Source organism: Coregonus clupeaformis, chromosome 7, assembly GCF_020615455.1.
Source record: "Coregonus clupeaformis isolate EN_2021a chromosome 7, ASM2061545v1, whole genome shotgun sequence".
Lineage (NCBI taxonomy): Eukaryota > Metazoa > Chordata > Actinopteri > Salmoniformes > Salmonidae > Coregonus > Coregonus clupeaformis.
The window spans coordinates 21468961-21496957 of NC_059198.1; the positions used below are offsets into that span (position 1 = coordinate 21468961).

The 27997-nt window shown below is 44.3% G+C and overlaps 1 protein-coding gene across 2 annotated transcripts; it reads left to right on the forward strand.

Moving 5' to 3' along the window:
* LOC121569038 lies at positions 1-27258 on the forward strand. 2 transcript variants are annotated; one of them, XM_041879633.1, is made up of 6 exons: positions 1-333; positions 1427-1470; positions 3818-3883; positions 3976-4042; positions 26032-26344; positions 26492-27258. In XM_041879633.1, exons 1-6 carry the CDS (start codon positions 265-267, stop codon positions 27175-27177), a joined length of 1245 nt encoding a protein of 414 aa, XP_041735567.1. In that variant the 5' UTR covers positions 1-264; the 3' UTR covers positions 27178-27258. The 2 variants fall into 2 exon arrangements, with proteins under 2 accessions (XP_041735567.1, XP_041735568.1); XM_041879634.1 differs by having other exon boundaries at positions 26050-26344.
* The last annotated feature ends 739 nt before the right edge of the window (positions 27259-27997 follow it).

A 27997-nucleotide genomic window follows, 5' to 3' on the forward strand; every position in this document is an offset into this window, starting at 1 on the left:
CCTGATTAAAGCACGCGCCGGGCAGTGATGTGTCGCAGATTTTTAAAACTCAGAAAGATAACCCCAAATAACACTCAACTATCTAATACGTGCATGTGAGGAAGTGATAAAGACTCCGAGAATAGAAAAGGGGTGTAGAGTAGGCAAAAAGCTTGTTTTAGCCGCTGCAGTGAGTTTTGGGGATTTGTGGGGGATTTTTCTTGGAAAGAACGAGAAACATTTCGCGTTCCCTGTTTTGAGCGTGCGACCAGCAGCATAGGAGCGATGGAACTGTCATCTATAGGTGAACAAGTGTTTGCAGTTGAATCAATAACCAAGAAGAGAGTCAGAAAGGTAAGTAATGTAGCCGTGCTTCCGAATAGAAATGTAGGCTACCTATCCTTGGTGTCTTATGGTTAACAGCCAATGTACTACCTGTACTCTTACAGTCTATATCAGCCATTACACAAAAGTATTGCTACGCACTTTCCGTAGTTTACGCAATATATTAATATTGTCATGCTGCTGCGTGAAAGGAATATAGCTGCTAATTCTAACACGCAAAAAGTTTCGAATAGATTTTGCTGCACAGAATGTTGCCTATAGGCTACATAATATTGAATAAAGAGATTGTGGAATCTTTTCGTTTTCCGTGGTTTGTGTATGTTGTATGTTCTGAATATAGACTACTACCTCACGTAGTAAAATGTAAAGGGGGTGTGTTTACCAAAATCGGGTCTCCATCGTGGGGTATCATTGGTGGGATTGTCCGCGCTGCCAATGTGTGGGAGCTACGCAGTTTATTTGTACATTACGCCAACAGGAGGAGAACAGAGGACGGGAAGATGGATTGGGGTATCTGCGTGGGGGAAAAAACTGCTGCGTAATGTTACAGCTCGCTTGATCCATTCAATATAGTCCTAATATGTTGTTATAGTATGATAATCATAATGAGCCTATATTCTAGCTTTGTATGGTATGATTCTTACAATGTATTTACTTATGCTTTATTTTGGTAAAGTTGATTTGAAAATTGAAGATTATAATGCAATAAAGTTTTATTCTATGTATTGAGTATTCTATACACGCACACCGTACAATTGTATTTTTTTCAATGGGTGGTCCAAAGCGGAGACCTTTGCTGTGCAGCACGTTGCGCAATACGAGTTGTTTACATGTTATAGTACTACCTATTTCCATCTCTTTGATGTTCAAGAAATAAAAACCTTTACATAAAACCCATCCATGTGCGATCACGTCATCACAATAGTAGAGTTCGAGACATTGACGTCATCTAGTACAATCTCCATTTGAAAATAAAATTACCCCAATGATCTCGCCACCGACCCTTTAAAGCGACAGTCATCTTTTTATGCTCCTTGAACAAAGATGACTAATTGTGTTATTTGCTCTCTAGCTAAATGTGCCTTTCTCTTTTGCTTCTTAGGGTAATGTGGAATACTTATTGAAGTGGCAGGGATGGCCACCAAAGTAAGTACTCTTCTTATTCATTAGTGAATGCAATACCAATGTGTATGAGTCATGTATGTATGAAACATGCAGACTGATGTTTCATCCTCTCACTGATCTGGGTACATATAGTGCCTTCAGAAAGTAGTTACACCCCTTGACTTTTTCCACATTTTGTTGTGTTACAGACAGAATTTAAAATGGATTAAATTGAGACTTTTTGTCACATGCCTACACACAATACCCCATAATATCAAAGTGGAATTATATTTTTTAGAAATGTTTACAAATTAATTAAAAATGAAAGCTGAAATATCTTGTGTCAATAAGTATTCAGCCCTTTTGTTATGGCATGCCTAAATAAGTTCAGGAGTAAAAATGTGCTTAACAAGTTGCTTGAACTCATTCTGTGTGCAATAATAGTGTTGAACGTAATTTTTTGTTTGAATACCTAATCTTTTTACCCTACACATATACTGCTTGTAATTGTAAAGGATTGAGGAGTTTTTCAGGATAAAAAAAAAGGAATGGCGCTAAGCACAGGCGACATCCTAGAGGAAAACCTGCTTGAGTCTACTTTCCACCAGACACTGGGAGATGAATTCACCTTTCAGCAGGACAATAACCTAAAACACAAGGCCAAATCTACACTGGAGTTGCTTGAAGACTTTTGAAAAGAATAATAGGCCAATGCTGCACAGTCCAGGTGTGGAAAGCTCTGAGACTTACCCAGAAATAATGACAGCTGTAATCGCTGCCAAAGGGGATTCTAACATGTATTGACTCAGGGGTGTGAATACTTAATGCAAATGAGAGATTTCTGAATTTCATTTTCAATAAATTGGCAAAAATGTCTAAGAACATGTTTTCGCTTTGTCATTATAGGGTATTGTGTGTAGATGGGTGAGAAAAAAATATATTTAATCCATTTTGAATTTAGGCTGTAACACAATAAAATGTGGTGTGAATACTTTCTGAAGGCACTATATGTTCCCTCTGCTTCTGATGTCTTAGTAAAAACCTCATATCATTGGTTAAAGTGCATCTCATATTTAACACCCCTAATTCCCATTTCCTTAATCAAGGAAGTACACTGACAGGAGAACTGGCAACCACCGTACGCCATTTGGTGCATTTTCGGAATGTGAAGAGTCCGTCCAGATCCAGCTAATGGCGTTAATCCGATTCCGCACGCATCTAAAACTGAAGGGTACCCTTGTTTACCAACACTTTCAATAGAAATAGAGGAGTATACTACGACGCTAGCTAGATATACTCAGGATTTTCTAAAGCTAGCCAGCTTCACTTAGCTTCACATTCCATCTCAGGCTTCATCCATGTTACGACCATGCATTTTGATCCTGCAGCTGCCGCTAGCTCCAGCCAGGTTTGTAACTGTGCTTGCATGTCCCACGTGGCTAGTCGAACACAGAAATCTTCATCGATAAAATGCTGAAACAGCAATCCATCAGCGAGTCTGTGCCACATTTAGATTTTTGCTGAAATGAAAGAACTTATAGTGCATATTCAGCAGGCTATGGTGGGAAATAGGCTATTAGAAGTGGTGTCTTTTATTACACAATTGTTAATGCTGTCTTTGGTGTGCACAAGCACCTTTTCTTCCCCACACCTATCGATAAAATTATTGTATTAAGTCATACGGAAATTATACTGCGTGTGACTTTCATATGCATCCTGTCAATACTAAATGTGTAGTGAGATACTAAATGTATTTGAATATTATAAATATTAATAAAATATTTAATCAGTCTTCCTTAAATGGTTTCAGAGAACGAAGGGGATGATGACGCGCTCTTTGCGAGAGGGAGGGAATCTGATTTGATTGGTCCTCAACTCTCAGCTCAAGCACTTCATTCAGGATGAAGTGAAGTTAGCCTGCCCCAGAGCAGGTTAGAGCTAAAGCATTCGTTTCCATATAAATTTACCTGGATAAAAGGTGTGCCACCTTCATTCATGTCAACAGTTATTCTGAGTTGAACTCAGAATTGACCAAAGTTAGCTCGCTAACTCCTCTATCCCGCTTCGCAGTATACCCCTCAGGAGTCAAGACAAGTGGGGAAAACATACAAAATTCCAGAACGACTCACTTGCGCAATAGAGGTTAACATTTTTAAAAGTGTCTGGTGATTTGATTTGGTGTATTTGTAATGATATCTATTGACACTTTATAATCTGCCAGGTGTTTAAAGGTAAGGTATAACCGCTAGCAGTCTCTATACATAAATTCATTAAGTTCCCTTATGGTTCTTTAACAACTCCTGTCATTGTACCTCCTTGCCTTATTCAAGGTTATCATGCCATTATGATCCTGCATAAACAGCACTTATAGAGTGTGGTTGTTTGACAGGTACAGCACCTGGGAACCAGAGGACCACATACTGGACCCACGCCTGGTCCTGGCTTATGAAGAGAAGTGAGTAGTACTGTGAGAGTGCTGTTAGTATGAATACTGAATACTACTTCTGCTCCAACCATTGCAATTTCATATTCTCTGTCTCTTATCAGGGAGGAGAAGGAACGAGCCCTGGCATACCGCAGGAAAGGACTCAGACCACGGAGACTCGTCTTGCGGGTACAGCGCTTACCTTTCTCCTTGTCCAGAACATCCACTTTCTGTCTTAATCCATTTTATATGTCCCTTACATTAACATAGCAATTACACAAATGACAAAACGTAATAGTATATTAAGTTATCTTAAGCCTGCGTCACACAAAGCAATTTGGAAGAAGTTTATGTTGCAGATGTAAGTTGCATGTGTCATCATCTCAAGCAACTTTGCTGATACACGAAGCAATTCGAACGCAATTGAAATTGCATGCAACGTCCAATCTTGTCATACATCACGGTTTAATCAATTATTTGTTTATCCAAACGTTTGGTAATTGTAACAGCATTGATATAGACAATTCTGGCTGTACAAATTAGATAGCTAGCCAAAATGTTGCCTAATTGCCGACCATGTTTTACCTAGCTAGCTAGTTCATGTAACCCAATATTGCAAGTTCTGATATTGCTCAAATTTGGAATACAAGTAGTCAGTTGTCTGCCCTACATACACAAACAGACAGCATTAGGATATCTTCATTCATCTTGGATATATGAATGGAGTCCCAAAATGTTTTGCATGTCAGCAATCACGTTTTCTAAATATATAACTTTCAAAATACATCATATCAGCTCTATTTCTTTATTTTGAAAGTTATATACACTGCATGACCAAATGTATGTGGACACCTGCTTATCGAACATCTCATTCCAAAATCATGGGCATTAATATGGAGTTGGTCCCCCCCCTTGCTGCTATAACAGCTTCCACTCTTCTGGGAACGCTTTCCACTAGATGTTGGAACATTGCTGCAGGGACTTGCTTCCATTCAGCCACCCCAAACGTGTTCGATGGGGTTGAGGTCAGGGCTCTGTGCAGGCCAGTCAAGTTCTTTCACACCGATCTCGACAAACCAGTTCTGTATGGACCTCTCTTTGTGCACGGGGGCATTGTCATGCTGAAACAGGAAAGGGCCTTCCCCAAGCTGTTGCCACAAAGTTGGAAGCACAGAATCGTCTAGAATGTAATTGTATGCAGTAGCGTTAAGATTTCCCTTCACTGGAACTAAGGGGCCTAGCCCGAACCATGAAAAACATCCCCAGACTATTATTCCTCCTCCACCAAACTTTACAGTTGGCACTATGCATTAGGGCAGGTAGCGTTCGCCTAGCATCCGCCAAACCCAGATTAGTTCGTCGGACTACCAGATGGTGAAGCATGATTCATCACTCCAGAGAACGCGTTTCCACTGCTCCAGAGTCCAATGGCGGCAAGCTTTACACCACTCCAGCCGACGCTTGGTATTGTGCATGGTGATCTTAGGCTTGTGTGCGGCTGCTCGGCCGTGGAAACCCATTTCATGAAGCTCCCGACGAACAGTTCTTGTGCTGACGTTGCTAACAGAGGCAGTTTGAAACTCGGTAGTGAGCGTTGCAACCGAGGACAGACAATTTTTCCGCGCTTCAGCATTCTGCGGTCCTGTTCTGTGAGCTTGTGTGGCCTACCACTTAGTGGCTGAGCCATTGTTGCTCCTAGATGTTTCCACTTCACAATAACAGCACTTGCAGTTGGCCGGGGCAGCTCTAGCAGGGCAGACATTTTACGAACTGACTTGTTGGAAAGGTGGCATCCTATGACAATGCCACGTTGGAAGTCACTGAGCTCTTCAGTAAGTCCATTCTACTGTCAATGTTTGTCTATGGAGATTGCATGGCGAGGTGCTCGATTTTATACACCTGTCAGCAACGGGTGTGTCTGAAATAGCTGAATCCACTAATTGTAAGGGGTGTCCACATACTTTTGTGTATATATATAGTGTAACTTGAAAACTTGATTGCTGACATGCAAAACATTTTGGGACTATATCAACAATGGACTAATGAAACAAATACCAAAATATGGTTTTGGGTGGAGTTTTCCTTTAAGTCAGGGGGCCATCACATTATCTTTATAGTTTGCCTCAAATCCAGTGCCGGTATTCATGGATGCCAAGGGAAGCTGTTTCAATATGCTTTGTGTTGTAGTCATGACAGACAAAGATATATATATAGTTAAGCAAACTTTACTATGCATGTTGTTAACCAGCACATCAAGGACATGAAGTCGGTAAGTAACAAGTGTTTTCCGTTTCATGTGTAACATCAATATGAGGAACATCAATATTGCATGTTCTCTTTTTTCACAACAAAGGCAATAAACTTGAATGTTTGTTGAATGTATCTGACTGTCCATTACGTTAAAAAAATATATTTAAAAAATATTATTTGATTTACATTCACACAGACTTTCAGGTGTATACAGTGCATTCGGAAAGTATTCAGACCCTTTTACTTTTTCCACATTTTGTTACGAAACAGCCTTATTCTAAAATGGATGAAATTGGGTTTTCTTTCCTCATCAATCTACACACAATACCCCATAATGACAAAGCAAAATCAGGTTTAGAGAAATGTTTGCTAATTTATTAAAAATTAAAAACTGATATTACATTAGTATTCAGACCCTTTACTCTGTACTTTGTTGAAGCACCTTTGGCAGCGATTACAGCCTCGAGTCTTCTTGGGTATGACGCTAGAAGCTTGGCACACATATTTGGGGAGTTTCTCCCATTCTTCTCTGCAGATCCACTCAAACTCTGTCAGGTTGGATGGGGAGCGTCGCTGCACAGCTATTTTCAGGTCTCTCCAGAGATGTTCGATCGGGTTCAAGTTCTGGCTCTGGCTGGGCCACTCAAGGACATTCAGAGGCTTGTCCCGAAGCCACTGCTGCGTTTTCTTGGCTGTGTGCTTAGGGTCGTTGTCCTGTTTGAAGGTGAACCTTCGCCCCAGTCTGAGGTCTTGAGCGCTCTGGAGCAGGTTTTCATAAAGGAAAACCGCTGAAAGCCGCTGAAATACATCCCTACAGCATGATGCTGCCACCACCATGCTTCACCGTAGGGATGGTGCCAGGTTTCCTCCAGAACTGACGCTTGGCTTTCAGGCCAAAGAGTTCAATCTTTGTTTCATCAGACCAGAGAACCTTGTTTCTCATGGTCAGAGTCCTTTTCGGTGCCTTTTGGCAAACTCCATGCGAGCTGTGCCTTTTACTGAGGAATAGCTTCCGTCTGGCCACTACCATAAAGGCCTGATTGGTGGAGTGCTGCAGAGATGGTTGTCCTTCTGGAAGGTTCTCCCATCTCCACAGAGGAACTATGGAGCTCTGTTGGTGACCATCGGGTTCTTGGTCACCTCCCTGACCAAGGGCATTCTCCCCCGATTGCTCAGGTTGACCAGGCGGCCAGCTCTAGGAAGAGTCTTGGTGGTTCCAAACTTCTTCCATTTAAGAATGATGGAGGCCACTGTGTTCTTGGGGACCTTCAATGCTGCAGAAATATTTTGGTACCCTTCCCCAGATCTGTGCCTCGGCACAATCCTGTTTCTGAGCTCTACGGACAATTCCTTCGACCTCATTGCTTGGTTTTTACTCTGACCTGCACTGTCAACTGTGGGACCTTTATATAGACAGGTGTGTGTGTGCCTTTCCAAATCATGTCCAATCAATTGAATTTACCACAGGTGGACTCCAATCAAGTTGTAGAAACATCTCAAGGATGATAAATGAAAACAGGATGCACCTGAGCTCAATTTTGAGTCTCATAGCAAACGGTCTGAATACTTATGTAAATAATTTGTTTATTTTAAATAAATTAGCAAACATTTATGAACCTGTTTTCGCTTCGTCATTATGGGGTATTGTGTATAGATTGATGAGGAAAAAAATATATAATCAATTTTAGAATAAGGCTGTAGCATAACAAAATGTGGAAAAAGGGAAGGGGTCTGAATACTTCCGGAAGGCACTGTAGGTCTTCGGATGTCCCTACCAGACCATGTGTGGAGAGTGTTGATTACATCTGGAGGTGCTTGACCTTGGATCTTATTGAGGTGCAGTGTCCACCTCTAGGTAGTGTTCCGCACCCTGCTGGGCGTCTGCTGGTACTCTGTTTACTGGCTCTGTGCCAGGCTCCTCAACAGTGAGGAAATCATCCTCTATTTCTCTGCTCTTCCTCAGGTATCTCCTGTTCTTCCTGAAGACTTGTCCCTGTTCTGTCTTCACCTCATAGGAGCTTTGCTCCCTCTGCCACCACTGTTTCTGTCCTGTGAGTAGCTGAACTCTCACCCTGTCATCTCGTTGCAGCTCTGTGAGATCCTTGGCAGAGATGTCGTAGTACTTTGCCTGTCTCTGCTGTCTTTCTTTGAACTTCTCCTGCTGACCGTTTGTCATCACTGGTCTCAGCAGATTTTCACTCATTAGCAGAAGTTTCTTTGTACGTCTTCCCATGAACGCCATTGCAGGGCTGCTGTCTGTTCCTTGTGATGGGGTATTTCTGTGATCCAGCATGGCCAGGTATGGGTCAGCACCTGCTCTCTTTGCGTTTGCCATCAGTCTTTTGGCTGTTTTCACTGCTGATTCTACTTTCCCATTGCTTTGTGGGTAGCCTGGAGATAATGTTTTGTGTTTGAAGTACCAGGCCTTGCTGAAACTTCGGAACTCATCTGAAGAGTACTGGGGGCCATTGTCTGAGTACAGGATGTCAGGTTTCCCTTATCGTGCAAGTTGTGTTCAGTTTTCTAATGACCGTTTTCGACTGTGTTCTCCAAGTGGTCCACTTCCCAGAAGTTTGCGAGATAATAGACTACATAGTCACAGTTAATGTCGTTGAACTGGAAGAGGTCAGTCCCTATTTTTTTCCCAGGGACACTTTGGTGCTTCGTGTGGCCTCAGCGTGTCTTTCTGCTGCTTCACACCCCATGCAGTGCAGGTGCTACATTGCTCCATGTATGTTCTCAGCTGTGCATTAATGCCCGGCCAATAGAGACACTCGCGAGCTCTTCTCAGACATCCCCCGTAGTTTACCGTGCCCAGGAAGTGCTGCACATCTGTAGGCTTAGGCATCTGTCTGATGGCTGTCACTTTTCCTGGGTCCACTTTCAACGCCTTTGATGTTAGCAGGTGGCCAATGTAGGGCACTTCCTTCAGCCTGAGCTGCAGCTTCTCCAGATTCGGCTTGATATTGAGCTCCCTGCATCTGTCCAGGAGAATTCTCAAGATCTTGTCATGGTCCCGAGTCTCTGTCCTTCTCCCACAATCAGGAAGTCATCTGCAATGATTTTGACTCCTGGCAGACCTTCCATTGCCTGGTTCAACTTCCTCTGAAAGATCTCTGGGGCTGGACTAATTCCCACTGGCATGCGCAGCCACCTGTACCATCCCATGGGAGTAGAGAACGCGGTGAGATAGCTGGCTTCCCCAAAACATTGACCAAGACAAAAACATACAAAATAATGTATCTTTCGTCTCTGTGTTTCATACATTCAGCCTCTTGTGAATTGAAGGAAATGTATCTCACCAGAGAAAGCATCTGCGCGAACTCAACAGCGCCCCTCTGTCTCAGTATGTTTAGCTCATCTATCTGATGCTGTCTGATCAAAGAGAGTATGACATTGTTGCTGCCAGTAGCATTGAATGCAACAGAAGCCAGTGAGCTTTTGGCCTCCCTTGATAGTTTTTAAAATATACAATAATAGCCAATCAGCGTTGAGTGAGTGAGCTCAGCTGTGAATGGTCCTGACGCACCAAAGAAAAAGTGTCAAGGGAATTTTTGCATCTCATTGTGTCGTTGTGCTCTGGTGGCTAGCTAGGGACTTTTACTTTTACTTAATTATTCGTACTGGCCAATGATTATAACGCCGATTCTGATCCAACCATAAGTTCATACATTGTGCCCCTGGCCTGAGAGGATGGAAGTTCAACATGTAGCTAGATGTAGCAGGCTAATGTTAACTAGCTGGCCTGGCGCATCGTTGCCCATGAAAGGTAGTTAGGCTAGCGAGCAAAGATTTTAGCCAGGTAGCCTAGGACAACAAAAACTAAAAGCGTGTTCTATATGACAGTCATAGACCGTTTAGGCAACATGAAAGAGGAGGATAGCATTGGCATTTCTCTACAAGTAGGGTGAATCAACATGTTTTTTTTCTACTTGCGCACGCACACACACAAACACAGAAATCAGTACCATGGACAGCCACATAATATTTAGCTTACGTTGATTGGACTAAATCGTTTTTGGTATCTTTTAGTTGTAACTGTAGGAAAGCAACCGTAATACAGCTACTCTAGTAGTGTATATGTACAGCCCTCTTTTCTCCAATAAAACATAAGTGTTCAATGTTGATTCAAAGTCTTTGAGGTGACTGGACATGAGTGTGTCCTAACAGGCAGACAAAGTAGCCAGTGGTGGTTGTAGTTCTGGGGCCTGACCAGCTTGCACAATATCCTTCCTGTTTGACTGGTGGGGTATTGATCAGTTTCCATTTCTACAGTTCGGTATAGGCAGTCAGCAAATCCAGCTTGCATGTCAATGAGACCCATTGACTAACTGGACATAGCACAGCTCCAGACACATACAGTGCATTCGGGAAAGTATTCAGACCCCTTGACGTTTTCCACATTTTGTTACATTACAGCCTTATTCTAAAATGGATGAAATTTGTTTTAGTTTTTCCTCATCAATCTACACACAATACCCCATAACGACAAAGCAAAAACAGGTTTAGACATTTTTGCAAATTTTATTTAAAAAAATTAAAAAGGAAATATCACATTTACATAAGTATTCAGACCCTGCACTGCTGCGCAGCCTGCCAGACACAGTCAAGTGGTCTTAAGGGGATACTCCTGATATCCCGGTCTTGAGTTTGTTATAAGACAGGCAAAGGCTGAAGGCTATGTGATACAATTAATAAGAAATAGGTAACACAGGGACTAACGTCTGGCTGCAGCCAGTACTGAATGTGACAATGAAGACGCAGTCATGTCAAGACTATAGAACCTGACAAGTGTGAGTTGTAGCCCAAGAAACTGGCGCACATACCTCGTCCAATGTAACGCCCCGAAGTAGTGCCCTAGATGTTACCACACCTCTAGCAGGATGCGCTTTAAGTCCCTCTGGGGGAGCCTTCCCTGCAGAGGCATACGCCAAAGAGAGAGGCATATGCCAAAGCACACAAATAACTGGTCAGAGTGGAGCAGGCTGCTTGTTCGATCAACGTAAGTCGAGAGCACTCGGACAGGGCAGAGTGCGTGAAGACGTTCCTCTTCCTCCGAGCGGTAAGGGGGGGCAACGTAGCCAGATCAATAACCATAGATTTAAAACCAGTTGCAATGATCTTAGACAAATAAGCGGGGTTAAGTGTCAATGTAACCCTCCGCTTGTCCTCCGAGAACACTATGCATGACTGGTGCACGGAGAGGGCCGCCAGGTCACCTACTTGTATCGCAGAGGCAAGGGCTAATAGTAGCGCCATTTTAAACGAGAGGAAGTTTTATTATATTGTGTCAATAGGCTCAAAAGGAGCAATAGTTAACGCATTCAGAATTGTGACCAAATCTCATCTGGGGAATAGACGACGTGCAGGCGGGCGCAGACGACGGGTGTCCTTCATAAACCGAGGCCAAAATGTGGCTTCCCGCGGCCTTACCATCTATATCAGCATGGCACGATATACCAGCTAAATAGACCTTCAATGTACAGTTGAAGTCGGAAGTTTACATACACTTAGGTTGGAGTCATTAAAACTAGTTTTTCAACCACTCCACACATTTCTTGTTAACAAACTGTAGTTTTGGCAAGTTGACACAAGTAATTTTTCCAACAATTGTTTACAGACAGGTTATTTCACTTATAATTCACTGTATCACAATTCCAGTGGGTCAGAAGTTTACATACACTAAGTTAACTGCCTTTAAACAGCTTGGAAAATTCCAGAAAATGATGTCATGGCTTTAGAAGCTTCTGATAGGCTAATTGACATCATTTGAGTCAATTGGAGGTGTACCTGTGGATGTATTTCAAGGCCTACCTTCAAACTCAGTGCCTCTTTGTTTGACATCATGGGAAAATCAAAAGAAATCAGCCAAGACCTCTGAAAAACAATTGTAGACCTCCACAAGTCTGGTTCATCCTTGGGAGCAATTTCCAAATGCCTGAATGTACCACATTCATCTGTACAAACAATAGTATGCAAGTATTAACACCATGGGACCACGCAGCCATCATTCCGCTCAGGAAGGAGACGCGTTCTGTCTCCTAGAGATGAAAGTACTTTGGTGCGAAAAGTGCAAATCAATCCCAGAACAACAGCAAAGGACCTTGTGAAGATGCTGGAGGAAATAGGTACAAAAGTATCTATATCCACAGTAAAACGAGTCCTATATCTACATAACCTGAAAGGCCGCTCAGCAAAGAAGAAGCCACTGCTCCAAAACCACCATAAAAAAGCCAGACTACGGTTTGCAACTGCACATGGGGACAAAGATTGTACTTTTTGGAGAAATGTCCTCTGGTCTGATGAAACAAAAATAGAACTGTTTGGCCATAATGACCATCGTTATGTTTGGAGGAAAAAGGGGAGCGCTTGCAAGCCGAAGAACACCATCCCAACCATGAAGCACGGGGGTGGCAGCATCATGCTGTGGGGGTGCTTTGCTGCAGGAGGGACTGGTGCACTTCACAAAATAGATCGCATCATGAGGAAGGAAAATTGTGGATATATTGAAGCAACAACTCAAGACATCAGCCAGGAAGTTAAAGCTTCGTCGCAAATGGGTCTTCCAAATGGAGAATGACCCCAAGCATACTTCCAAAGTTGTGGCAAAATGCCTTAAGGACAAAGTCAGGGTATTGGAGTGGCCATCACAAAGCCCTGACCTCAATCCTATAGAACATTTGTGGGCAGAACTGAAAAAGCGTGTGCGAGCAAGGAGTCCTACAAACCTGACTCTGTTACACCAGCTCTGTCAGGAGGAATGCACCAAAATGCACCCAACATATTGTGGAAAGCTTGTGGAAGGCTACCTGAAACGTTTTACCCATGTTAAACAATTTAAAGGCAATGCTACCAAGTACTAATTGAGTGTATGTAAACTTCTTACCCACTGGGAATGTGATGAAAGAAATAAAAGCTGAAATAAATAATTCTCTCTACTATTAGTCTGACATTTCACATTCTTAAAATAAAGTGGTGATCCTAACTGACCTAAGACAGGGAATTTTTATTAGGATTAAATATCAGGAATTGTGAAAAACTGAGTTTGAATGTATTTGGCTAAGGTGTATGTAAACTTCCGACTTCAACTGTAGATGGAGAAAGGCCTTTATCAAACAGACTCAGAAGGAAGCTCAGTATGATACCAATACTGCAGTGCAGTGGTTCTTCACTATGCGCCTCGCACCAGTGCGCAAACGCTCACCACCTGTATGCGTAAAGAGACCTTGTTGAAGGAGCCCTAGCACTCTGTATAGTCTCTATAACCGTCAGAGGTAACCCGTCATTTAAAAGACGTTCCCCTTCCGCCTGAGACAGAAGGTCTGTGCGTAACTGGAGTATCAAAGGCACTCCGGACACCATTGAACTCCGGTTTGCAAACCATGTGCTCACTCACTCTGTCCAAGACCTGTTGTAGCAGGGGAATTGGAGGAAATGCATATAGATGAGCTCGGGGCCATTGGTGGGCCAGGGCATCATGACCTAATGGTGGGTTGTCGTTCAGAATGGAATACTAAAGAGGGCAATGTGTTAACGCCTTGAGATGCGAACAGATCTACGTGGGCTCGTCCGAACTGGCACCAAATCACCTCTATCACCTGTGGGTGGATACGCCACTCCGCAGACTGAGGCTCTCCCCTCGACGATAGGTCCGCACCTAGATTCAACCGGCCTGGAATATGCGTTGCTGACAGTGAGTGCAGGTAACTGTGATGCCACTTGGTGCATGGCCAGTGAGCGGACTCCGCCCTGGCGATTGACATACGCGATCGAGGCTGAGTTGTCTGAACAAATCAGAACGTGATGCCCCTCTATCCTGGGGGCAAAATGGAATAGAGCCAGCCAAATCGCTTCCAGCTCCAAAACATTTATATGATGATTTTTGTGTTCTTCCCGCTGACCGTTCGTTACGCGTCCGTCGTAAACTGCCCCCCATCCCTTCAGGGAGGCGTCGATCTTTATGACAACCTGCGAGACTACTGGACCCAGCTGGACCACAGCTGAGAGCAGCCTTGGGCTTTGCCAGAAGGATTGCCGCGTAATGGTTATCAGCCGATAACGGTTGAATGTGCTGGCTGATAAACCATCATTGGATAGGTCAGATGCGTAATAGGCCGAGTGGTAAGACTGCTGATGCCACAGCCATCAGCCCCAGTTAAACCATATCCCGGCGAGCCCTGACAGTCCGGCTCCGGTGGAGTGCGCGTGCTGCAGTCAGAATGCACCTCTGTCTGTGACTGTTAGACGGGCGCGCATAGACAGAGTTCAGTTCCAAGCCTAAGAAGCTTGTCTGTTGGCGAGGAGTGAGACAACTCTTTTTCCAGTTTATCAGGAAACCCAGATTGTGGATATGATTTATCACTCTCCTGGTGTACGTCTCAACCAATTCTCTCTACTTCGCTATTATAAGACAGTTGTCTAGATAGCACATTATCCGTATCCCCTGTGATCATAGGCGCAAACGGTGAAGCAGCGAGGGCTTAAGCTCAGGCCGAACAGGAGGACACAAAACTTGTGTTCTTTGTTCTGAAATGAGAACCTGAGAAATGTCCTGTGCCTTTCCACAATAAGTACGTGAAAGAACACACTGTGGTGAATTAATCTGCCTGTCTGACTACTTTGAATAGACTGTGGTGTGTTAACATGCGGAAAGGTAGTTTTCGTAATGATTTGTTCAACACCCTCAAATCTAAGATCAGTCTGATGCCACCGTCTTTCTTTGGCACTAGAAAATATCTCTGATAATGACCTGTATTTCCTGTTCTAGAATAGGGGCCGCTTGAGCTGAAACTGATGTGGGCGTGACACCAGTGAACCCTGGTGGACTGCGAGCGAACTGCAACGCGTAACCCTTCCGAATTGTATTCAGTACCCAAGGGGGAGCTGCACATGCATGTTTCCACACACTCTGCTGGACAGGTCTGCTCTTTCTATAAGAGAGGGTAGGGCTGTCATTTGATTTGGAATAGCTAACTGGGCTACATGCAGAGGCTGCTGTGCAGTTTGACGATTTAGATTTTGACTGTTTAGCCGAGTCACAGGCAGGGGCTGCTGCATGACTGGAATTAAACTGTGTGTCTCGGTGAAACCTAACTGTCCCAGCCTTATGTTTGGCCTTGTGCTCATGGAATCTTTGTCTAAGGCCATGATGCTCGTAAGAACGAGTGGACAGGGGGCAGGATAATGGGTTGGAGACACAGGAGTGTGTACACTTAGTGTGCACTGGAGGGATATGTGGAAGTGTGTGTCTTGTGTGCACATATACCGGGCGGCTTTTTCTGGCAGTGGGCAATGTATAGCTAGTCTTCTCTTTCGTGTTGCTACCAGGCGTGGAGCAGATTTCTGACTAGGATACAACACGAAGTCCCTCACAGGAAGGCTCTCAGGCCCTCCGTGGTTTCTTCCCTCTGTACGCCTGGGCAGCGTGCTGTTGCTGAGGGCGGAAAGGATTGCGGTATCAGCCTCTCGCACCAGCACGGGACACATCAGGCGTCTGAGTGGGTCTGTCTTGGGCCCGGGAAGCACTCGCAGAGCAAAGGCGAGCCTCCCCTGTCTTGGCGAGGCTGGTTGGGATGGGGCAGGGAAAGGAGCCTGGGGCCTGCAGGACATGACAGCCTTGAAAGCTGCAGAGAACTTCTGTTGCTGCTCAAACTTGTGTGTGTGATGGTTTCCACGATAGGCCCGAAGAGCCCAGATACTGTGATAGGAGCATTCAGCAGCACGTTCTTCTCCCTTTCTGAAATTTTGGTGAGGTTGAGCCACAAGTGATGGTGTATCACGACCGAGAAACCCATGATTCTGCCCGCGTCCTGGGTAGCACACCTCGTCATGTGTAGAGTGAAGTCTGTCGCCTTCCTGAGCTCAACGTACATCTCTGGAGTATCCTGCCGTTCCATGTCCCGGAGGAGCTGGGCCTGGTAGGCCTGGAGGAGGGCCATGGTGTTCAAAATGGCTGCTGACTTGGCCGACTGCCTTGTAAGAATTCTCCGCCAGGCTATGGTTTCTTCGAGCAGGGGCATGGACAGATATCCCAGCTCGGGCTCTGTGTCGATCCTGGACCATGAGTTGAAGTTCTGGATGGGAGAGTGTCTGTTGTGGCTTCTCCCTGGATCGCCTCACCTCAGAGAGAGGGAGAGCACTGGGTCTAGGGGGGGCTGGCTGGCCAGCGACTGGGTGACTGATGGTGGGAAGTAAGCCCCTGCCAGCATGGTTTCAGGGGCTGGTTGTGGATCTGGCCAAGACAGGCCTAGCTTAGTCACAGCCCTGCCCAGGACCTCCATGAACTCCTTGTTGTAAGGGTCCTTGTCAGAGATCGGAGGGGCAGCCGGCGTCTCCTCATTGTCCTCCTCCTCTATGTCACCCTCACTCTGAGCCCCTTCATCTGAGCCAGGATCTCCATAGGCGTCCCACTGGCTGGCATGGAAGTCTCTCAGCTCCCGGTGTACTGCGTCCTTGAAAGAAGAAGCAGCAGGTTGGGGAAGGGCAGAGGTGGAGACTCTGTCAAGTATTGGAGAGCCGCACCTCACCCACACGTCCGTAGGCTCCCGGGGAGCTATACGGGAGGAGCTGGAAGGTGGAGAGAGAGAGACCAGCTGCACTCGATGGCGGAGGGAAGGCAGGGGAAGCCCGGAGCAGTGGATACAGAAGAAGGGGTCCATAAGAGGCACCTCTGCATGCTCTGGTCCAAGGCATCGGGCACAGTCTCCGACATGTGTGCCTTGCACTTGACGCACTGCTTTATCCCGGCAGGGAACGACATCTCGGCCTGAGGAGAAAAATCTTTAAAAACCTGAAGGAATCAGTCTGGTACATTCACTCAAAGCTTACGAACACTGTTTGAGTGTGATTGGGAAGGCGATTATAAAATAATTACCTCAGAATTCTTAATCTCCTGCAAGCGCGACGTGTTAGCTAGCTAGCTAGAAGGACCATTAGCAAAGAGTGGCTAACAAGCTAGCTGACTTTTGCTACTAAATGGACCAACGTTGAAGGAATCTAAGTAACAAATATATATGCACTACCGTTCAAAAGTTTGGGTCACTTAAAAATGTCCTTGTTTTCCATGAAAATCAAATCAAATCAAATTGTATTGGCCACATGCGCCGAATACAACAGGTGCAGACATTATAGTGAAATGCTTACTTACAGCCCTTAACCAACAGTGCATTTATTTTTAATAAAAAAGTAGAATAAAACAACAAAAAAGTGTTGAGAAAAAAAGAGCAGAAGTTAAATAAAATAACAGTAGGGAGGCTATATATACAGGGGGGTACCGGTGCAGAGTCAATGTGCAGGGGCACCGAGCTGAGGAGTTGAAGTAATATGTACATGTGGGTAGAGTTAAAGTGACTGTGCATAAATAATTAATAGAGTAGCAGCAGCGTAAAAAGATGGGGTGGGGGGGCAGTGCAAATAGTCTGGGTAGCCATGATTAGCTGTTCAGGAGTCTTATGGCTTGGGGGTAGAAGCTGTTGAGAAGTCTTTTGGACCTAGACTTGGCACTCCGGTACCGCTTGCCGTGCGGTAGCAGAGAGAAGAGTCTATGACTAGGGTGGCTGGAGTCTTTGACAATTTTGAGGGCCTTCCTCTGACACCGCCTGGTATAGAGGTCCTGGATGACAGGAAGCTTGGCCCCAGTGATGTACTGGGCCGTACGCACTACCCTCTATAGTGCCTTGCGGTCGGAGGCCAAGCAGTTGCCATACCCAGGCGGTGATGCAACCAGTCAGGATGCTCTCGATGGTGCAGCTGTAGAATTTTTTGAGGATCTGAGGACCCATGCCAAATCTTTTCAGTCTCCTGAGGGGGAATAGGCTTTGTCGTGCCCTCTTCACGACTGTCTTGGTGTGTTTGGACCATGATAGTTCGTTGGTGATGTGGACACCAAGGAACTTGAAGCTCTCAACCTGTTCCACTACAGCCCGTCGATGAGAATGGGGGCGTGCTCAGTCCTCTTTTTTTTTTTTCCCTGTAGTCCACAATCATCTCCTTTGTCTTGGTCACGTTGAGGGAGAGGTTGTTATCCTGGCACCACACGGCCAGGTCTCTGACCTCCTCCCTATAGGCTGTCTCATCGTTGTTCTGTCGTCGGCAAACTTAATGATGGTGTTGGAGTCGTGCCTGGCCATGCAGTCATTGGTGAACAGGGAGTACAGGAGGGGTTTGAATAGGAAATATAGCAAAATGCATAGGAAATGTAGTCATTGACAAGGTTAGAAATAATGATTTTTAATTGAAATAATAATTGTGTCCTTCAAACTTTGCTTTTGTCAAAGAATCCTCCATTTGCAGCAATTACAGCCTTGCAGACCTTTGGCATTCTAGTTGTCAATTTGTTGAGGTAATCTGAAGAGATTTCACCCCATGCTTCCTGAAGCACCTCCCACAAGTTGGATTGGCTTGATGGGCACTTCTTACGTACCATACGGTCAAGCTGCTCCCACAACAATTTTATTGCTTCTTTAATCAGCACAACAGTTTTCAGCTGTGCTAACATAATTGCAAAAGGGTTTTCTAATGATCAATTAGCCTTTTAAAATGATAAACTTGGATTAGCAAACACAACATGCCATTGGAACACAGGACTGATGGTTGCTGATAATGGGCCTCTGTACGCCTATGTAGATATTCCATAAAAAATCAGCCGTTGCCAGCTACAATAGCCATTTACAACATTAACAATGTCTACACTTTATTTCTGATCAATTTTATGTTATTTTAATGGACAGAAAAAATGCTTTTCTTTTGAAAACAAATACATTTCTAAGTGACCCCAAACTTTTGAATGGTAGTGTATGTTCTTCGCCGCTCGGTCGAAGACATAGGCCGTCTGAAATTGAGCAGTTTCGATGAAAAATAAGTATAGATGAATTTACAGATGATAAGAATGGTGGCTTTGATAAACCACAGTGGCTGAATAAAGCAAGAGTGACACTCAGGCAGGGCAGTGTGTATTATACCCGCAAGGGAGGGGCCACTCACTGCCTGCCTTGGCCAAGACGGGACTTGGGTGGTTTCATAGTTGAAAATTATTCAGTGGTGCTGTCTGGAGACAGTTTATACCATAGTAAGAACTCGAGTTCGAGATTAAGTAAAACTCCCTGTTTTAAAGTCACCATTGGCCTCATGGTGAAATCCCTGAGCGGTTTCCTTCCTCTCCGGCAACTAAGTTAGTGACTGGGTGTATTGATACACCATCCAAAGTGTAATTAATAACTTCATCATGCTCAAAGGGATATTCGATGTCTGCTTTTTAAAAATGTTACCCATCTATCAATAGGTGCCCTTCTTTGTGAGGCATTGGAAAACCTCCCTGGTCTTTGTGGTTGAATCTGTGTTTGAAATTCACTGCTCGACTGAGGGACCTTACAAATAATTGTATGTGTGGGGTACAGAGATGGTAATCATTCAAAAATCATGTTAAACACTATGATTGTGCACAGAGTGAGTCCATGCAACTTAGCAACATTTTTTATTAATTTAACATTTCTAAAAACATAATTCCACTTTGACATTATGGGGTATTGTGTGTAGGTCAGTGACACAAAATCTCAATTCAAGCCATTTTAAATTCAGGCTGTAACACAACAAAATGTGTAAAAAGTCAAGGGGTGTGAGTACTTTCTGAAGGCACTGTATATCCAGACAAAGGGATTTGAGTGTATATGGTGGGCATATTGGATTCCTAACATAGTTGAAGTACACAAAAATAGTATTGAGTACAGGTCATAAGTGCAGTACACCAAAATAAAATCTAATTTAAAACGTGTACATATACAGGTGATTAAACCACCATGTTATGATGAGTTTCTCGGGTGTTCAAGGATGCAAGGATTTACTTAGACACTTTGTAGACAGTTAATGCAAATGTTTAATGATCGGTACCGGGTTCGTTACAACAATGACCAGAGCTTTGCCCTTGGTGTTACGAACTAACTTGAACAAAGGAAACACTCTACCTTATATACCTTCTATTACCCTCTTCTTGGCATACAGTGGGGAAAAAAGTATTTAGTCAGCCACCAATTGTGCAAGTTCTCCCACTTAAAAAGATGAGAGAGGCCTGTAATTTTCATCATAGGTACACGTCAACTATGACAGACAAAATGAGAATATTTTTTCCAGAAAATCACATTGTAGGATTTTTAATGAATTTATTTACAAATTATGGTGGAAAATAAGTATTTGGTCAATAACAAAAGTTTCTCAATACTTTGTTATATACCCTTTGTTGGCAATGACACAGGTCAAAGTTTTCTGTAAGTCTTCACAAGGTTTTCACACACTGTTGCTGGTATTTTGGCCCATTCCTCCATGCAGATCTCCTCTAGAGCAGTGATGTTTTGGGGCTGTCGCTGGGCAACATGGACTTTCAACTCCCTCCAAAGATTTTCTATGGGGTTGAGATCTGGAGACTGGCTAGGCCACTCCAGGACCTTGAAATGCTTCTTACGAAGCCACTCCTTCGTTGCCCGGGCGGTGTGTTTGGGATCATTGTCATGCTGAAAGACCCAGCCACGTTTCATCTTCAATGCCCTTGCTGATGGAAGGAGGTTTTCACTCAACATTTTGGTTTCATCTGACCATATGACATTCTCCCAATCCTCTTCTGGATCATCCAAATGCACTCTAGCAAACTTCAGACGGGCATGGACATGTACTGGCTTAAGCAGGGGGACACGTCTGGCACTGCAGGATTTGAGTCCCTGGCAGTGTAGTGTGTTACTGATGGTAGGCTTTGTTACTTTGGTCCCAGCTCTCTTTTTTATTTTTTTTTATTTTTTTATTTCACCTTTATTTAACCAGGTAAACCAGTTGAGAACAAGTTCTCATTTACAACTGCGACCTGGCCAAGATAAAGCATAGCAGTGCGATAAAAACAACAACACAGAGTTACATATGGGGGTAAAACAAAACAAAAATCAAAAAAATACAACAGAAATACAATTAATATACAGTGTGCAAATTTAGCAAGTTATGGAGGTAAGGCAATAAAATAGGCTATAGTGCAAAATAATTACAATTTAGTATTAACACTGGAATGATGTGCAAGAGATGATGTGCAAATAGAGATACTGGGGTACAGATGAGCAAAATAAATAACAATATAGGGATGAGGTAGTTGGGCGGGCTAATTTCAGATGGGCTGTGTACAGGTGCAGTGATCGGTAAGGTGCTCTGACAACTGATGCCTAAAGTTAGTGAGGGAGATAAGCGTCTCCAGCTTCAGAGATTTTTGCAGTTTGTTCCAGTCATTGGCAGCAGAGAACTGGAAGGAATTGCGGCCAAAGGAGGTGTTGGCTTTGGGGATGACCAGTGAGATATACCCGCTGGAGCGCAGACTACGGGTGGGTGTTGCTATGGTGACCAATGAGCTAAGATAAGGCGGGGATTTGCCTAGCAGTGATTTATAGATGGCCTGGAGCCAGTGGGTTTGGCGACGAATATGTAGTGAGGACCAGCCAACAAGAGCGTACAGGTCACAGTGGTGGGTATTATATGGGGCTTTGGAGACAAAACGGATGGCACTGTGATAGACAACATCCAATTTGCTGAGTAGAGTGTTGAGGCTATTTTGTAAATGACATCGCCGAAGTCAAGGATCGGTAGGATAGTCAGTTTTACAAGGGCATGTTTGGCAGCATGAGTGAAGGGAGGCTTTGTTGCGAAATAGGAAACCGATTCTAGATTTAACTTTGGATTGGAGATTCTTAATGTGAGTCTGGAAGGAGAGTTTACAGTCTAACCAGACACCTAGATATTTGTAGTTGTCCACGTACTCTAGGTCAGACCCGTCTAGAGTAGTGATTCTAGTCGGGTGGGCGGGTGCAAGCAGCGTTCGGTTGAAGAGCATGCATTTTGTTTTACTAGTGTTTAAGAGCAGTTGGAGGCTACTGAAGGAGTGTTGTATGGAATTGAAGCTCGTTTGGAGGTTTGTTAACACAGTGTCCAATGAAGGGCCAGATGTATACAAAAATGGTGTCGTCTGCGTGAGGTGGATCTGAGAGTCACCAGCAGCAAGAGCGACGTCATTGATATACACAGAGAAAAGAGTTGGCCCAAGAATTGAACCCTGTGGCACCCCCATAGAGACTGCCATAGGTCCAGACAACAGGCCCTCCGATTTGACACATTGAACTCTATCTGAGAAGTAGTTGGTGAACCAGGCGAGGCAGTCATTAGAGAAACCAAGGCTATTTAGTCTGCCAATAAGAATGCGGTGGTTGACAGAGTCGAAAGCCTTGGCCAGGTCAATGAAAACGGCTGCACAGTACTGTCTATTATCGATCGCGGTTATAATATCATTTAGGACCTTGAGCGTGGCTGAAGTGCACCCATGACCAGCTCGGAAACCGGATTGCATAGCAGAGAAGGTACGGTGGGATTCGAAATGGTTGGTGATCTGTTTGTTGACTTGGCTTTCAAAAACTTTTGAAAGGCAGGGCAGGATGGATATGGGTCTGTAACAGTTTGGATCTAGAGTGTCACCCCCTTTGAAGAGGGGGATGACCGCGGCAGCTTTCCAATCTCTGGGGATCTCAGACGTTACGAAAGAGAGGTTGAACAGGCTAGTAATAGGGGTTGCGACAATTTCGGCGGCTAGTTTTAGGAAAGAAAGGGTCCAGATTGTCTAGTCCAGATGATTTGTAGGGGTCCAGATTTTGCAGCTCTTTTAGAACATCAGCTGTCTGGATTTGTGTGAAGGAGAAGCGGGGGGGGCATGGGCATTCACTAGGTCCCCCCGTGTGGTTCTGGGATTTTTGCTCACCGTTCTTGTGATCATTTTGACCCCACGGGGTGAGACCTTGCGTGGAGCCCCAGATCGAGGGAGATTATCAGTGGTCTTGTATGTCTTCCATTTCCTAATAATTGCTCCCACAGTTGATTTCTTCAAACCAAGCTGCTTACCTATTGCAGATTCAGTCTTCCCAGCCTGGTGCAGGTCTACAATTTTGTTTCTGGTGTCCTTTGACAGCTCTTTGGTCTTGGCCATAGTGGAGTTTGGAGTGTGACTGTTTGTGGTTGTGGACAGGTGTCTTTTATACTGATAACAAGTTCAAACAGGTGCCATTAATACAGGTAACGAGTGGAGGACAGAGGAGCCTCTTAAAGAAGAAGTTACAGGTCTGTGAGAGCCAGAAATCTTGTTTTTTTGTAGGTGACCAAATACTTATTTTCCACCATAATTTGCAAATACAATTTTTTTTTGTTTTTTTTTCCTCAATTTGTCTGTCATAGTTGACGTGTACCTATGATGAAAATTACAGGCCTCTCTCATCTTTTTAAGTGGGAGAACTTGCACAATTGGTGGCTGACTAAATACTTTTTTCCCCCACTGTACATCTGGTAAATCTCCATGGGCACTCCCTGTCTTTGATGTTCATCACCCTTACCCCAAGCCAGTATCCTGTCCATCACTCATGCTATCCTAAACATCAGTAATCTCCTTTGACATAATGGAATGTAGACTTTATGTCTCCTAACCACTTATCTAGTAACTCTAACCTATTCCCCACGATACTATGACATGACATCATTACACCATAAAAAACATAATCACACCATTTAATGGTATTGTGGCAGCCTTAATGGATTTTGGACGCCATATTGGATTTGGAGTCAAATCTAGGGGGCCCCCCTAACGTAATTGCAAGAGTAGGGGCTGCACATATGACAGTTTTCAGTGTCTGAGCCCACTTGCCTTAGAGCTGATTACAATAGCCACAACATCAATAAAAGTGTAACTGTATGCATTTTTGTCAGGCATGACCATACAGCACTGAATGAGAGCAAATTTGACTTGGAAAGTTGACGTTTACATTCCTCATTCATAGTTGATATTTCCGCCTATTGTATCTGTGATATTTCCTAAATGCTTTAAGATATCCTAATGTTGTTTTCTGTATGTAGGGCAGACAATGAACTGCTCGTATACCAAATTTTAGCAATATCAGAGCTTGCAATATTGGGTTACATGAGCTTATGTGGCCCACCAACCCTCCAGCCAGGCATTATTCTGTACTGTTTGAGTTTAGGGGGTGTGTCACAATATCAATAAATTTAACCACTTTTGCAGTCAAATATTTTTATACAACCATCCATTTCATATACAGTGCCTTCAGAAAGTATTCAGACCCCTTGACTTTTTCCACATTTTGTTAGGTTACAGCCTTATTCTAAAATTGATTAAATAGTTGTTTTCCCTCATCAATCTACACACATTACCCCATAAGTTTTGCTAATAAGAAATAAAATCTGAAACATCACATTTACATAAGTATTCAGACCCTTTTACTCAGTACTTTGTTGAAGCACCTTTGGCAGCGATTACAGCCTCGAGTCTTCTTGGGTATGACGCTACAAGCTTGGCACACCTGTATTTCAGGAGTTTCTCCCCTTCTCTGCAGATCCTCTCAAACTCTGTCAGGTTGGATGGGGATTGTCGCTGCACAGCTATTTTCAGGTCTCTCCAAAGATGTTCGATCGGGTTCAAGTCTGGGCTCTGGCTGTGCCTCTCAAGGACATTCAGAGACCTGTCCCAAAGCCACTCCTGCGTTGTCTTGGCTGTGTGCTTAGGGTCGTTGTCCTGTTGGAAGATGAACCTTCGCCCCAATCTGAGGTCCTGAGCGATCTGGAGCAGCTTTTCGTCTGTACTTTGCTCCGTTCATCTTTCCCTCGATCCTGACTAGTCTCCCAGTACCTGCAGCTGAAAAACATCCCCACAGCATGATGCTGCCACCACCATGCTTCACCATAGGGATGGTGCCAGGTTTCCTCCAGACGTGACGCTTGGCATTCATCTTGGTTTCATCAGACCAGAGAATCTTGTTTCTCATGGTCTGAGAGTCGTTTAGGTGCCTTTTGGCAAACTCCAAGCGGGCTGTCAAGTGCCTTTTACTGAGGAGTGGCTTCTGTCTGGCCACTCTACCATAAATACCTGATTGGTGGAGTGCTGCAGAGATGGTTGTCCTTCCAGAAGGTTCTCCCATCTCCACAGAGGAACTCTAGAGCTCTGTCAGAGTGACCATCGGGTTCTTGGTCACCTCCCTGACCAAGGCCCTTCTCCCCCGATTGCTCAGTTTGGCAGGGCGGCCAGCTCTAGGAAGTCTTGGTGGTTCCAAACTTCTTCCATTTAAGAATGATGTAGGCCACTGTGTTCTTGGGGACCTTCAATGCTACAGAAATGTTTTGGTACTCTTCCCCAGATCTGTTCCTCAACACAACCCTGTCTCGGAGATCTACGGACAATTCCTTCGATCTCATGGCTTTGTTTTTGCTCTGACATGCACTGCCAACTGGACCTTTTATATAGACCGGTGTGTGCCTTTCCAAATCATGTCCAATCAGTTGAATTGACCACAGGTGGACTCCAATGAAGTAGAAACATCTCAAGGATGATCAATGGAAACAGGAGTAAAGGGGTCTGAATACTTATGTAAATGTGATGTTTCAGATTTTATTTTTTATTAGCAAAAATTTATTGCTTGTCATTATGGGGTAATGTGTGTAGATTGATGAGGGGAAAAAACTATTTAATAATTTTTAGAATAAGGCTGTAACGTAGCAAAATGTAGAAAAAGTCAAGGGGTCTGAATACTTTCCGAAGGCACTGTATGGGAGACCTTAGAGATGAGGAAAAACATGGTTGTGCTTTGTTATACCTCGGGTATCTCAAAGACTAAAGCCCTTTTTGAGGATTGGCCACTAGCCTACTGGGTCGGAGTTCCAAACGGAACGATATGACCACTCATGTAAACTTTTTTTCTGCGCCCTGATTGGACATTGCATACAGTCAGTTGCGTGACATAGAATTTATTTATATCTCTTGCGATGCAATACAATTAAGTTGCAGGCAATTTTTTGGGATGCCACTTTGTTGCAATCAACAGAAAATGCGTCCAGATTGCTACGTGTGACATCGGCTTTAGTCTTCTCTTCTCCTACAGAAGATCTATGCCATGGACCTCCGTAGTGCACACAAAGTCCCAGATACTCCTCGTCTGCGCCTCTCTCTTACCCGCTCCATGGGCTCCGAGCTGGACCAGGGCAGTCTGCCATACAGGGCGGGGGAGGGAGGGAGCATCTACCGCCGCCTGGCAAGACGCAAGAACAAGCAGAGGGTGTCCAAACCTGTGTCTGACAACAATTCCCTCCAACCACTGACCCACATACAGGACCCCATGGAGCATGAATGGCAAGGCGCAGAGGAGAGACCGGAATCAGAGTTCACAACAGAGACATGTGAAAACAGTCTTCAGTTTGTTTTCAATCAAACATTTAATGAAATATTTGATCATCTATTTTTTTTAATCTAAGTTTGAAGGTCAGGATTGGTCCTATTTGTGGTCATGTATATTGATCTAATTTCCTGTCTCTTTCTCTCTTAAGGGCATAGCCGGTCAGAGTGCAGCTCTCCCATGATGGAGCAGGAGGTGGAGGAGTCGACTGACAGAGTGGAGAGCTGTGGTTCCGCACTGGGCTCTGGAGATGAGACATTGGGGGGTGGGCCCTTGAGGGGGACAGGGGCAGGGAAAGTGATTGTGACTGACAGGGCAGAGGGTGGGACCTCTGAAACTGGACAGGAACAAATGGATGAGACTGATGAATCAGAGAGCTGTGCTTCTGCAGAGGGACCAAAAGACCTTAACATTGGCAATAGGTTAGTGGACAGCGCCACAGAAGTGGAATTGGGGACAGATACATTGATTGACAGGGTAGAAGGGTTAGGCGCAGCTGTTATTGAGAGGGTAGAAGGGTTGGGGACAGATTATTTTATTGACAGGGTAGAGGAGATGGGGACACATATTCTGATTGACAGGGATAGCACTTCAGTGGTGGATGTTGGAGATGAGACCATGGCTGATGGTTCAGTGGTCTGTACCGATGTTGAGGTTGCAGAGGAAGTGGTGGAGAATGACAGAAAACAGCAAGGTGAAGTGGTTGTGACACAGTGTCCAGACAGTAGTGGCACAGAAGTGAATCCTGGCAAAGTGATTGTGACCGATGTGACTGTCAACTCTTTGACCGTAACTTTCAAAGAGGCCTTGGCAGCTGATGGGTTTTTTAAGGGTTGAAGGACAGAGTTCTGAGAGAGGATTAGAGAACATGTAAGGTTATCCATGAAATGCAACCCATACAGTGGGGAAAAAAAGTATTTAGTCAGCCACCAATTGTGCAAGTTCTCCCACTTAAAAAGATGAGAGGCCTGTAATTTTCATCATAGATACACGTCAACTATGACAGACAAAATGAGAAAAAAAAATCCAGAAAATCACATTGTAGGATTTTTAATGAATTTATTGGCAAATGATGGTGGAAAATAAGTATTTGGTCAATAACAAAAGTGTCTCAATACTTTGTTATATACCCTTTGTTGGCAATGACACAGGTCAAACGTTTTCTGTAAGTCTTCACAAGGTTTTCACACACTGTTGCTTGTATTTTGGCCCATTCCTCCATGCAGATCTCCTCTAGAGCAGTGATGTTTTGGGGCTGTCGCTGGGCAACACAGACTTTCAACTCCTCCAAAGATTTTCTATGGGGTTGAGATCTGGAGACTGGCTAGGCCACCCAGGACCTTGAAATGCTTCTTACGAAGCCACTCCTTCGTTGCCCGGGCGGTGTGTTTGGGATCATTGTCATGCTGAAAGACCCAGCCACGTTTCATCTTCAATGCCCTTGCTGATGGAAGGAGGTTTTCACTCAATCTCACGATACATGGCCCCATTCATTCTTTCCCTTTACACGGATCAGTCGTCCTGGTCCCTTTGCAGAAAAACAGCCCAAAAGCATGATGTTTCCACCCCCATGCTTCACAGTAGGTATGGTGTTCTTTGGATGCAACTCAGCATTCTTTGTCCTCCAAACATGACGAGTTGAGTTTTTACCAAAAGT

Bases quoted from the DNA above. Each gene is read 5' to 3' on its own strand.
- LOC121569038 (XM_041879633.1), top strand. From the start codon at position 265: ATGGAACTGTCATCTATAGGTGAACAAGTGTTTGCAGTTGAATCAATA. The intron at 334-1,426 runs GTAAGTAATGTA...TTTGCTTCTTAG, and splicing joins CCAAGAAGAGAGTCAGAAAG to GGTAATGTGGAATACTTATT. The intron at 3,884-3,975 runs GTGAGTAGTACT...GTCTCTTATCAG, and splicing joins GTCCTGGCTTATGAAGAGAA to GGAGGAGAAGGAACGAGCCC.